At 44.9% G+C, this 13501-nt stretch overlaps 3 protein-coding genes across 3 annotated transcripts; all 3 read right to left on the reverse strand.

Moving 5' to 3' along the window:
* Positions 1 to 527: 527 nt before the first annotated feature.
* On the reverse strand, positions 528 to 1450 carry LOC138625157 (ankyrin repeat domain-containing protein 9-like). The gene is made up of 2 exons (XM_069705896.1): positions 1385 to 1450; positions 528 to 1275 (listed from the first exon to the last, which is right to left on the reverse strand). The coding sequence occupies exons 1-2, from the start codon at positions 1448 to 1450 to the stop codon at positions 619 to 621; spliced, it is 723 nt and encodes a 240-aa protein (XP_069561997.1). The 3' UTR covers positions 528 to 618.
* A 2363-nt stretch (positions 1451 to 3813) lies between these two features.
* LOC138625158 (ankyrin repeat domain-containing protein 9-like) lies at positions 3814 to 5326 on the reverse strand. The gene is made up of 2 exons (XM_069705897.1): positions 5311 to 5326; positions 3814 to 5204 (listed from the first exon to the last, which is right to left on the reverse strand). The coding sequence occupies exons 1-2, from the start codon at positions 5324 to 5326 to the stop codon at positions 4318 to 4320; spliced, it is 903 nt and encodes a 300-aa protein (XP_069561998.1). The 3' UTR covers positions 3814 to 4317.
* Positions 5327 to 7799: 2473 nt separating this feature from the next.
* LOC138625112 (ankyrin repeat domain-containing protein 9-like) lies at positions 7800 to 9401 on the reverse strand. The gene has a single exon (XM_069705819.1). The coding sequence runs from the start codon at positions 9186 to 9188 to the stop codon at positions 8304 to 8306; it is 885 nt and encodes a 294-aa protein (XP_069561920.1). The 5' UTR covers positions 9189 to 9401; the 3' UTR covers positions 7800 to 8303.
* Positions 9402 to 13501: the final 4100 nt, after the last annotated feature.

Consider the following 13501-nt stretch of genomic DNA (forward strand, 5'->3'; position numbering starts at 1 on the left):
CTTTTAAATTTTAATAGAAGATGTTATCATTTCTCACCTTCCATGGTGGGAAGTTAATTTCTCCCGAGCAGGAGGAATTGGTGCAATTCAGTAGCTCTTTGAGAGCATTAGCGACGGCCCACACAGCGACTCTCCGCATGTAGGGCTCACTCGTATCAACTGCCTTCACAAGGTAGTCGTCATTTTGCTTTTGGATATTACTCCCATTGAACACATTACTAGATTGAACTCCCTCGAGATGAGAACAATAGGACGGAGGATTGTTTGCGAAACATTCTGAAGAACAGTTGGATCTCAAGTTATTGTATTCGTCAATGAAGCGGTTGTGTCCTTTTGAGGTTGTGGTGAGATTCTTGAAATCATTATCAAATAATACACTTTTGGAAGCAGCAAAGGTACAACCTAAAATGTCCCCAACCATGTTGATATCATTCATTTGGGCAAGAAACGAGGCCCTTGACCAGCCGCACCCTGCACACAACATCTGACAGTTTCTCCAGCACGGTGCAGGGTCCAACCCACTGGCTCATGAGTTTGGGGGAATGGCCCTTCTTCCTTTCAGGGCTGTAGACCCACACCTGTGTCCCGGGGTCAAAGTCCTCTCCCTTGCAGCGAGAGTCATACGCCCGCTTCTGTCGTGACCCAGAGCTCCGGCTCTCTGTCCAGAGCTCCTCTCATCTTAAAGTGAACCTTCGGCATGAACATGAGCAGATTGTCCAGGCACTGCCTCCGTTCACCTCCGTTCGCCACTGTGGAGTCCCTGAGTTTCTCCAGCAGGACATCCAGCGGGGTCAGGCCGTTGTAGTCCTGCGCGTGCGGCGACGCGTCGTTGCCCAGCAACATGACGGCGGCCGCGGGCCGCAGGAGCTCGCAGGCCAGATGTAACGGGGTCCTGCCGTCCTCGGCGGGAAAACATCCGGTTCGGCTCACGTAGGTGGGCGCGCTGGATATCCGGGGAGTCTCCTGCAAGATGAGGCCGAGAATGTAGCGCCGGCCGTAGCGGACAGCCATGGCCAGGTGCGGGGAGGAGGACGGGCAGTAGCAGAAGCGGTCCCCGGGTCGGGCCAGCGCCTCGTCGGTGTGTCGCTTGAGCAGGTAGTGGGCGTACGCCTGGTGGTCGTGAACTATCGCGTAGAGCAGCGCCTCCGACGGAGTGTAAATCCTCGGGACGGCCTCCTCCTCCTGGTGGAAAACCTCCATTGTCCGCATGTCCTCCAGCATCCAGACCGGATTCAGGTCGCGCACAGCCCGGTAGAAGAGCAGCGAGAAGGACGTCTGGTGGAGATGACAAGCACAGAGCAGAGACACGCAGCTCCATGACGGGACACCTGTTTATCGAGATGACGTCCAACTCTACCCAGAGGCTGAGTTTTACAACTCAAACACTGAGTGAGTTCTGGCTCGGTGTGGAGAGGGACCATCCACTCATCGGACAGAGGGCTGTGGGCATTCTGCCTCCCTTCGCCACATCCTACCTCTGTGAGATCGGCTTTCCTGCTGTTGCCTCTCTCAAAAAAAAAATACAGATGTAAGCTCAACATTGAGCATGAATTGAGAGTGGCCATATCAAGTCTGCAACCCTGTTTTAAAAAGATTTGTATTGGAAAGCAGGCACTAATACTGATAAAAGGTGACAGCTCACACATATCTGCACTAATTTTGTTTTGTTTTGCACAGATTGCACTTTATTGTTATTATCTTGAAAATATATTCAGTGCAAAACAGGTTAATTGCTGCCACAATAAGCAATTTTTTTGGCCAAATATTAGTTCTTTTTTTGCACAGATAGAACTTTATTTGCATTGTTCTAACAAAGATTGCACATTTTATTTGTTTTTGTCTGATGGAGCAATCTGGTTTACTTGAAAGTGATTGCAATTTTCTTTATTCTATTAGTTGAAAAAGCACAGATGGAGGAGTCACAAAATGTTGTTTTTTCAATAAAAATTCAACATGGACATGGTTGCAATTTTGTTGGGGCAATGGGGCATGAACATTTTTCTTCCTCCAAAGTGGGGCGTGACAGAAAAAGTTTGAGAACCACTGTCCATGTCGTCCAAATTATGAAAAACAAGTCATGCTATTGCATGCTGTCCAAAACGTGACAAAAATGTCATGCTATAGCATGTCGTCTGAAATATGATAAAATAAAAAAAGTCATACTATAGCATGCCATCCAAAATTATGTTGAGGCCAAGGTTCCTCCCAGTGGTGCCGGAGGCCAGGGTTCCTCCCAGTGGTGCCGGAGGCCAAAGTTCCTCACAGTGGTGCCAGAGGCCAAGATTCCTCACAGCTTTGCTGGAGGCCAAGACAACATCATCTAGAGTAACTAAGTGATTACAAAAAGAGTTTCTCAGGTGTTTAGGACCAAGTACAATAGCTTCCGTTTTGTCTAAATTTAGAAGCAGGATGTTTTTGGTCATCCAGGCCTTTATGTCTTTTAGACAGGCTTCAAGTTTTACTAACTGATTAGTTTCATCTGGTTTTATAGAAAGATATAGCTGCGTGTCATCTGCATAACAATGGAAGTTGATGCAGTGCTTCCTGATGACATCTCCTAATGGAAGCATGTACAAAGTAAAAAAGTATTGGGCCTAACACTGAGCCTTGTGGAACTCCATAACTAACTCTTGTTTGTCTGGAAGATTCATTGCTGACGTGGACAAACTGGAATCTATCTGATAAGTAGGATTTGAACCAGTCTAATGACGTCTGCCAAGGTCATTCAGAAACATCCCTGTTGGGTTCAGGTCGGATTGTGACTAGGACATTTTCCTTGTTTGAAATCAGTCGGTGGCAGATCCACGTTTAAGGTCATTTTGTGTCTCTGACACACAGTTTTCAGTGCAAATTTCTCAAATTTACAAACAAAAGTTAAAGTCACAAAAGGTTCTGCTTAAAAGTTGAACTGGAGGTCGTGGGTTTGTTCTTTTTTTTTATTGAAATGCTTTTAAATGCGGCAGCACGACTTTCACTCTGTAGTAGTTTCTAGTGTTGATACTTTATGTTAGGTGTAGTTAAGCCAGATAATGGGAAGACATCCTGAGTATGTTGAACTTGCTTTGTGGTACAGGCCCCAGCTAACATAAATAATATTTGAATCAACTCATTAATAAATATCTGTTTAAGGTTGGTATTTCATTTGATAGTTCAAAGTGAAGAATATTGGCTACATGATTCGAACAGCTTTACATTTCATGAGACTTCAGAGTAAGCTGTTAGAGCAGTTGTACAACCCTGCCCTTCTGCTGGCATCTTATGGGTGCAGCAAACAGACCAGAGTGTAATGTGGTTTATCAGCACGTGTGTATGATGATGTCACTTGTTTTCATTTTAAAACATACTTGTGTTAGTCTTTTAAGTGTTCCAGGAGTCAGTAGTCTGTCAGGAGTTTCAGGGAGTTCTTAAACAACAACCGGTTTTGATTATCAGCTATTCATAGATTGCGAAAGACTGTTTTTAACGCGAGGAGCTTTTCACCCCAACACTTTAAACCAAGCGGAACATTTCAATATTCCTGCAAAAGAATAACTCCGTCAAAAAGTAAATGAGTTGTGAGAGATGCACCCAAAATGAGACGTCCTTTGTGAAGTCAAGGCAGTCCAACGTTAAAGAAACTGCAATACTATGACAGATATGACACTGAAATGGGGTTTCCTTTTGGAACTGAAAACGTTCCTCAACATCAGTGTCTGTCCTCTGGGTTGGTTCTACCATCGTAGGTCATTTTCTGAGAGATGTTGAGGAGAAAGCTAATTATGAACAAATGCATTCAAGGGCCCTCATTAAGTCAAGAAAGACAGACAGACATCATCACTTGGATTTCTATTTATTTAAAAACAATCTGTCACCCACAGTTTTCCAGTTCCCTGACTGTTTTCAAATGATCTATAAGATCATCGTCTTCGTCACAGCTCTTAAATATCACCCACATAAATTAAAATCAACAGGAACGCAGCTCAGTGCCGGTCTCCTCCTGATATGATACAGTGGCTTAAATTGCAGTAACTTTAATAGGCAACACTTCAGAATGAGGTCAGACAAACAAACAGATGATTAACGACAGAATCTGTGTGCATTTTTTTTTTTTTTTTTTTTAAATATGGCTGTTTATTTCCTGGCCTGCCTGCTCAGAGGGCTGCAGTGGTTTTTATTTCAGTCCCATCACTCAGATTCATTCATTGTTTCCTGGCTCTCTGTTTATTCGTGCAGCCCTATGATGACGTTTACCGCCGTATGCCCCACGCAGGCTCTGCAAACACACTCAGCATGCTAAAATACTAGTTTCCACACGGACACCGTGACGTCATGCTGATGTCAAACCACCCCCTGCCGGTCCCGCCGGCTCACAGGTAGACCCGGCGGTTTGAGGGAGGAGGGGATCGGCAGCTCGTGCAGGCTTTCCGGGAAGGTGGCGGGGCTCAGCCGCGTCACGACGGTCTGCATGGCGGTGAGGAGCAGCGGCGCGGGGCTCCTCCCGGCCAGGTACTTGTAGGTCTCCTCGCCCAGCACCTTGCACCAGAGCTCCGGCTCTCTGTCCAGAGCTCCTCTCATCTTAAAGTGAACCTTCGGCATGAACATGAGCAGATTGTCCAGGCACTGCCTCCGTTCACCTCCGTTCGCCACTGTGGAGTCCCTGAGTTTCTCCAGCAGGACATCCAGCGGGGTCAGGCCGTTGTGGTCCTGCGCGTGCGGCGACGCGCCGTTGCCCAGCAACATGACGGCGGCCGCGGGCCGCAGGAGCTCGCAGGCCAGATGTAACGGGGTCCTGCCGTCCTCGGCGGGAAAACATCCGGTTCGGCTCACGTAGGTGGGCGCGCTGGATATCCGGGGAGTCTCCTGCAAGATGAGGCCGAGAATGTAGCGCCGGTCGTAGCGGACAGCCATGGCCAGGTGCGGGGAGGAGGACGGGCAGTAGCAGAAGCGGTCCCCGGGTCGGGCCAGCGCCTCGTCGGTGTGTCGCTTGAGCAGGTAGTGGGCGTACGCCTGGTGGTCGTGAACTATCGCGTAGAGCAGCGCCTCCGACGGAGTGTAAATCCTCGGGACGGCCTCCTCCTCCTGGTGGAAAACCTCCATTGTCCGCATGTCCTCCAGCATCCAGACCGGCTTCAGGTCGCGCACAGCCCGGTAGAAGAGCAGCGAGAAGGACGTCTGGTGGAGATGACAAGCACAGAGCAGAGACACGCAGCTCCATGACGGGACACCTGTTTATCGAGATGACGTCCAACTCTACCCAGAGGCTGAGTTTTACAACTCAAACACTGAGTGAGTTCTGGCTTGGTGTGGAGAGGGACCATCCACTCATCGGACAGAGGGCTGTGGGCATTCTGCCTCCCTTCGCCACATCCTACCTCTGTGAGATCGGCTTTCCTGCTGTTGCCTCTCTCTCAAAAAAATACAGATCTAAGCTCAACATTGAGCATGAATTGAGAGTGGCCATATCAAGTCTGCAACCCCGTTTTAAAAAGATTTGTATTGGAAAGCAGGCACTAATACTGATAAAAGGTGACAGCTCACACATATCTGCACTAATTTTGTTTTGTTTTGCACAGGTTGCAAGTTATTGTTGTTTTGAAAAGATATGCAGTGTAAAACTCAGTAAAACTCTTTATTGCCAAATATTTGAACTTGTTTTGTTTAGTTTTTCACAGGTTGCACTTTATTGTTATTATCTTGAAAATATATTCAGTGCAAAACAGGTTAATTGCTGCCACAATAAGCAATTTTTTTGGCCAAATATTAGTTCTTTTTTTGCACAGATAGAACTTTATTTGCATTGTTCTAACAAAGATTGCACATTTTATTTGTTTTTGTCTGATGGAGCAATCTGGTTTACTTGAAAGTGATTGCAATTTTCTTTATTATATTACAGTATTTGAAAAAGCACAGATGGAGGAGTCACAAAATGTTGTTATTTCAATAAAAATTCAACATGGACATGTTTGCAATTTTGTTGGGGCAGTGGGGCATGAACATTTTTCTTCCTCCAAAGTGGGGCGTGACAGAAAAAGTTTGAGAACCACTGTCCATGTCGTCCAAATTATGAAAAACAAGTCATGCTATTGCATGCTGTCCAAAATGTGACAAAAATGTCATGCTATAGCATGTCGTCTGAAATATGATCAAATAAAAAAAGTCATACTATAGCATGTCATCCAAAATTATGTTGAGGCCAAGGTTCCTCCCAGTGGTGCCGGAGGCCAAAGTTCCTCCCAGTGGTGCCGGAGGCCAAAGTTCCTCACAGTGGTGCCAGAGGCCAAGGTTCCTCACAGTTTTTCTGGAGGCCAAGACAACATCATCTAGAGTAACTATGTGATTACAGAAAGAGTTTCTCAGGTGTTTAGGACCAAGTACAATAGCTTCCGTTTTGTCTAAATTTAGAAGCAGGAAGTTTTTGGTCATCCAGGCCTTTAAGTCTTTTAGACAGGCTTCAAGTTTTACTAACTGATTAGTTTCATCTGGTTTTATAGAAAGATATAGCTGCGTGTCATCTGCATAACAATGGAAGTTGATGCAGTGCTTCCTGATGACATCTCCTAATGGAAGCATGTACAAAGTAAAAAAGTATTGGGCCTAACACTGAGCCTTGTGGAACTCCATAACTAACTCTTGTTTGTCTGGAAGATTCATTGCTGACGTGGACAAACTGGAATCTATCTGATAAGTAGGATTTGAACCAGTCTAATGACGTCTGCCAAGGTCATTCAGAAACATCCCTGTTGGGTTCAGGTCGGATTGTGACTAGGACATTTTCCTTGTTTGAAATCAGTCGGTGGCAGATCCACGTTTAAGGTCATTTTGTGTCTCTGAGACTAACACACAGTTTTCAGTGCAAATTTCTCAAATTTACAAACAAAAGTTAAAGTCACAAAAGGTTCTGCTTAAAAGTTGAACTGGAGGTCGTGGGTTTGTTCTTTTTTTTTTATTGAAATGCTTTTAAATGCAGCAGCACGACTTTCACTCTGTAGTAGTTTCTAGTGTTGATACTTTATGTTAGGTGTAGTTAAGCCAGATAATGGGAAGACATCCTGAATATGTTGAACTTGCTTTGTGGTACAGGCCCCAGCTAACATAAATAATATTTGAATCAACTCATTAATAAATATCTGTTTAAGGTTGGTATTTCATTTGATAGTTCAAAGTGAAGAATATTGGCTACATGATTCGAACAGCTTTACATTTCATGAGACTTCAGAGTAAGCTGTTAGAGCAGTTGTACAACCCTGCCCTTCTGCTGGCATCTTATGGGTGCAGCAAACAGACCAGAGTGTAATGTGGTTTATCAGCACGTGTGTATGATGATGTCACTTGTTTTCATTTTAAAACATACTTGTGTTAGTCTTTTAAGTGTTCCAGGAGTCAGTAGTCTGTCAGGAGTTTCAGGGAGTTCTTAAACAACAACCGGTTTTGATTATCAGCTATTCATAGATTGCGAAAGACTGCTTTTAACGCGAGGAGCTTTTCACCCCAACACTTTAAACCAAGCGGAACATTTCAATATTCCTGCAAAAGAATAACTCCGTCAAAAAGTAAATGAGTTGTGAGAGATGCACCCAAAATGAGACGTCCTTTGTGAAGTCAAGGCAGTCCAACGTTAAAGAAACTGCAATACTATGACAGATATGACACTGAAATGGGGTTTCCTTTTGGAACTGAAAACGTTCCTCAACATCAGTGTCTGTCCTCTGGGTTGGTTCTACCATCGTAGGTCATTTTCTGAGAGATGTTGAGGAGAAAGCTAATTATGAACAAATGCATTCAAGGGCCCTCATTAAGTCAAGAAAGACAGACAGACATCATCACTTGGATTTCTATTTATTTAAAAACAATCTGTCACCCACAGTTTTCCAGTTCCCTGACTGTTTTCAAATGATCTATAAGATCATCGTCTTCGTCACAGCTCTTAAATATCACCCACATAAATTAAAATCAACAGGAACGCAGCTCAGTGCCGGTCTCCTCCTGATATGATACAGTGGCTTAAATTGCAGTAACTTTAATAGGCAACACTTCAGAATGAGGTCAGACAAACAAACAGATGATTAACGACAGAATCTGTGTGCATTTTTTTTTTTTTTTTTTTTAAATATGGCTGTTTATTTCCTGGCCTGCCTGCTCAGAGGGCTGCAGTGGTTTTTATTTCAGTCCCATCACTCAGATTCATTCATTGTTTCCTGGCTCTCTGTTTATTCGTGCAGCCCTATGATGACGTTTACCGCCGTATGCCCCACGCAGGCTCTGCAAACACACTCAGCATGCTAAAATACTAGTTTCCACACGGACACCGTGACGTCATGCTGATGTCAAACCACCCCCTGCCGGTCCCGCCGGCTCACAGGTAGACCCGGCGGTTTGAGGGAGGAGGGGATCGGCAGCTCGTGCAGGCTTTCCGGGAAGGTGGCGGGGCTCAGCCGCGTCACGACGGTCTGCATGGCGGTGAGGAGCAGCGGCGCGGGGCTCCTCCCGGCCAGGTACTTGTAGGTCTCCTCGCCCAGCACCTTGCACCAGAGCTCCGGCTCTCTGTCCAGAGCTCCTCTCATCTTAAAGTGAACCTTCGGCATGAACATGAGCAGATTGTCCAGGCACTGCCTCCGTTCACCTCCGTTCGCCACTGTGGAGTCCCTGAGTTTCTCCAGCAGGACATCCAGCGGGGTCAGGCCGTTGTGGTCCTGCGCGTGCGGCGACGCGCCGTTGCCCAGCAACATGACGGCGGCCGCGGGCCGCAGGAGCTCGCAGGCCAGATGTAACGGGGTCCTGCCGTCCTCGGCGGGAAAACATCCGGTTCGGCTCACGTAGGTGGGCGCGCTGGATATCCGGGGAGTCTCCTGCAAGATGAGGCCGAGAATGTAGCGCCGGTCGTAGCGGACAGCCATGGCCAGGTGCGGGGAGGAGGACGGGCAGTAGCAGAAGCGGTCCCCGGGTCGGGCCAGCGCCTCGTCGGTGTGTCGCTTGAGCAGGTAGTGGGCGTACGCCTGGTGGTCGTGAACTATCGCGTAGAGCAGCGCCTCCGACGGAGTGTAAATCCTCGGGACGGCCTCCTCCTCCTGGTGGAAAACCTCCATTGTCCGCATGTCCTCCAGCATCCAGACCGGCTTCAGGTCGCGCACAGCCCGGTAGAAGAGCAGCGAGAAGGACGTCTGGTGCTTCTCGTTGCTCCGAGCCGCCGCGCTGGCCGTTAACAAGGCCATGGCGACCCGGGGAGCTGCTGTCCTCAACGGCTTAGAGCACGTCCTTCACCGCTCCGGAGCCATTTACTTCCAGAAAGTTTCAGACCGCAGACACATTTTGTTTGAGAGAAAGCTGCGGCGGTGGACAAACTGCAGCTGTGGTCCGACTTCCACTCCTGTCGGCTGCTGACAGCTGCGGGAGTCATCTCTGCAGTACCGACGGAGCGCGCATGCGCAACACCATAAAAACATGTCGAAGTCTTGTAAACTTTATTGACAACCTGAAGCCAGCTGATCACGTGAGAGCGCACTGACTCTCTTCACAACGGTGAAATCAATCTGATGGAGAGTTCAACCGTTTGGTTGATGATAAAAAAAATAAAAAAAATTGTCTATGGCCACTAAAACTTCTTCAACTGACAGATTTCTGTAATGTGTGTGTCAGCAAAAACAAAACGGAATGAGTTCTGAAGTGTAACATTCATGAAATACTACATGGTACATGATACAAGTACTACAATACATGAAATAACACCAGTGTTACACAATCATAACATCATGTCCCCTGCAGTAGTTGGGCTGTATCGGGATCCCAACACTTCTTGGCAGATGCTGGGCTCAGGTCGCCCTCTGGTGGTTAAGTAGTGGTAGTTTGCAGCACTTTATCACAAACACAATAGGGTTTCACGAATCAGAAAGTGTGTTGTTTACAATCTTTAGTCTCTCTAATCCAGTCCAGGGTTGACCTGTCTGTGTATTGACCCGTCTCATGTGGTCTACAGATGAAAAAAAAAAGCATTAAAATGTCCCTTTAAAAAAAAAAAAAACTTTACTAATAGAAAATTGTTTTTTCCTAAAATAGAAAATGCGTTTCAAACAGTTCAGGCTTCATCCGAAGTGTCTAAGACACTTTAACAACATTATGAGGTGCGGAAAACGGACAGCGAGCGGCTCAAAGCTGGAAGTAAGGATTCCTTTTAAGTTTTCACTGAAGTACCAAAATAAAACATAAAGATCATAAAAATAATAAATAATCCTCCAAAATCACAAAGTGACTGCATTTCTTACAACAGTCACACAAACCTCAGTTGGTTTGCATATCTAAAGGACATCGTTCTACAAGGATATTAAAAACAAATAAATAAATAAACGTAGCAGCTTCACACAGCATTTCCTAACTAATTCTATTTAACATTGTTCTCGTTCTGGTTGCACTGTACCGTCCTGATGCTGAAAGCAGTCAGGCAGGCCGACATTTTCCTCACAGAGGTCCTCGGCCTCGGGCCTCTCTGCTTTTTCAGAATTGACTGTTTAACAATTCCAAACCATCTCTCCACATCGCAGTTTGTTCTTGTTCTTCAAGATCAGACCACTCCAACGGGGAACTTATTGCTGACATGTAGAGCTTCTCAGTTGTATATGTTGCTGGCCTGAATTTCCTTTCCTTTTTATTTTTTGGTGCCATGTTTCCTTTCTGTGTGAAAGACATTTTAACCAGGATGTCTCCCACTGGCTCCCTCTTCATTTTAAGAAGATGTTGAAGGATGGCCCATTGATTTTGAAAGCAAGGGTACAAGAGGGATTTGAACTGTTCCAAAACACACTGGCCCGTGGTTACCATCGTTTAGTTGAGCCGGGCAGTTGGATAATTGTTGGCCATTTCTTCCTATTCACAGTAATTGTGAACTTCCTTGCGATCACTGGCAATATTTTCAACTGTTTGTTGTTTCCTGTCTTTGCATGTTCAGGTTGGGACAGTCATGACATCATCAGTTCTTCAACTTATTCCATCTTCCATGTCCTCATCTGATACCTCATCCAAAACTATGTGCAAGGACATCTTCAGCCTTGTTCTCTTCTGTATTTTCAACTGCTTCATCTCCTCTCAGTGGCAGGTCCTCTGTCCCAACGTCTTGACTACAGGCTTCACTAACACATATCAGCTGACGTTCAGCTGACTCCCCACCGTGCATTCATTTGCAAATCTCAAGCGCCTTATTTGAGCTACGCTGGCCCACCCACTCTTCCTGCTTCCTCTGTAAGATGCTTTGCCACCCCAGTTCCTCCCTTAATGCCGTGGCTGATTTAATCAATGTCATTTCTTTTGGCTTTGATGCCTGCTCTGTTCTGTCTGTTCTTGCTGTTGCCCTCTGCCTTATTCTTCCATGTAGACACAGAAGGACGAGGAGGTGTTCTCTTCCCGACTGAAGCTTCTCCGGTGGGGACGCAGAAGGGCCGGGAGGTCCCAGAGCAGAGCCCAATTGTAACTTACTTCTCATGCAATAAAAGCCTTCTTTGACAAAAGTGGTCCTGACTGAAACCCCCTTCCTGTTTACCTCCCCACCCAAACTATCAGCCACATTTTACAGATAAACTGCAGAGTGCTGCTGCGGGTTAAACACTTCTGATAAAAAGAGGTTACTGCACCAGCACATGCACACTGACACGCTACAGATAGTATGCGAGTTTTAATACTGTTAAGTATGTTAAATGTCAAAGTTCTCTTGTTAATTATGTGTACGATATAATATTGGTGGATGATACACTTTTGAATCATTACATTAAATTACTCAAAATAAAAAAAGAAATGTGTTTTACAATAATTGTTTGATCTTATCTGCAGGTAAACAGCTTAAATTGCTGCAGCGTATGTATTTCCTTCATAACTCCGACAATCTTAGATTCAACAACAGGTTAAGCTTCAAGTTGCCACCGTGTGAACTGAGACTGGAAAAAGGAATCGGTTTTATTACGAGTGTTGGTGTTAAAATGACTGAATCCTGCTGCCTCTTCTCTCTAACCAGTTTCAAACAAACGCCAACTGTAGTTTTTAACCACAGAATGTTCTGGCTTTAATGTGTCAGCTGTGTTTAACTTCTTTTGTGACGCGTAGACATTCATTATTATTATTATTTGTGTCTTGTAATATTTATTTTATTTTATTGCATGTTATTGACTTGTTCTTGACATTTAACTTTGCTGCCTTCTTGGCAAATCCTACCTTGAAAAAGAGATTTTATCTTAACTGTTTTTTTTGGTGTTTTTTATTACCTGGTTAAATAAAAGTTAAACGAATAATTTTTTTTTCTGAAAAAAAACATGAGCACAATTAATAGACCATTATTTACACATTAGGAAACTGTTAATTAACTGTTAGATAATACTTTTTATGGCATTAACTAAAGTTCATTATAGGGATGAGCATTTAAAGTATAACTAATATTCACTCAGAACTATTCAGTTTTAGCTCATTGGATGTAATGGACGTGAGAGCTTTGAGGCCCTTAACGACGCGAGGCTACAGCTACCTCTAAATATTTTTTGCAAACCTCTTAAAATGTGAGACCTTCCTCCTTTCTGATTAGTGGCTCTTTTGTTAATAGCTGCTGGAGTTTTCCTCTCTGGCATTTAAAAAAAAAAAAAAAAAAAAAACGCTTTCAGAATGTGTAAATTTGAAAACGGCAGCTCGGTGTTTGACTGCGATGAGAAGTTGAGCTTTGTAGAAACACTGTCGTACTGGTGACCAAACAGACGGTGGCAGCAAATTTCTTCCTTTATCTGAGCTAAACCTGGATGAGAAAGAAGACACAACAATATTTCAATAAGGAGAGATCATTTGTAAATGAATAACAAGGTTTATAGATGTGGGACAAACGATGAAAGACATTTTGGTAGTTAGGCTTCATGATCGTGTCAAATGGGAAACGACTCAGGTGCTGGTCAGGACCCCCTGGAGCCGAGACACTGTTGGTGATGGAGGAGTGAAGAGGGTGTGTGTGTGTGTGTGTGTGTGTGTGTGTGTGTGTGTGTGTGTGTGTGTGTGTGTGTGTGTGTGTGTGTGTGTGTGTGTGTGCGTGCGTGCGTGTGTGTGTGTGTGTGTGTGTGTGTGTTTTTGACCGCGTGAGGAAGCGGAAGCAACGGAGAACATAGCAGAGCAAGATGAGTTCACCGAGGTGGAATTGACTTTCCTTATTGAACTTAAACATAAACCTCAATAAAGCTTTGCCAACTTTACACTCGTTGTTAACTCCTTGAAGCGGTTTAATTACTGGCTACTCTGAGACAAAACTGCAGCTCTAAACTGTCTTTTGCTGAAAAGGTTGGTATTATTGTATGAACAACGCATCCAAAGAAGCAGCAAGCTGTGGCCGAATTTTCTTTTCTGTTTTGCTGATTTTCTGAGGCTGGCTTGTCTGCGTGTCCTTCAGGCCCAGTAGGAAAAAAAAACCTTCTATCAAAACCTCTATTTATTACACAATGCAATGTTTCCCATCAGTAACAGCAGTGGTGCAACTGGCAGGATGAAGGCTAATTTAAAAAGGTAACACTGCATT

The sequence above is a fragment of the Brachyistius frenatus genome, unplaced genomic scaffold, assembly GCF_029030835.1.
Source record: "Brachyistius frenatus isolate BFR_SWC_R1_liver_20210118 unplaced genomic scaffold, ASM2903083v1 Contig_59, whole genome shotgun sequence".
Classification (NCBI taxonomy): Eukaryota; Metazoa; Chordata; class Actinopteri; family Embiotocidae; genus Brachyistius; species Brachyistius frenatus.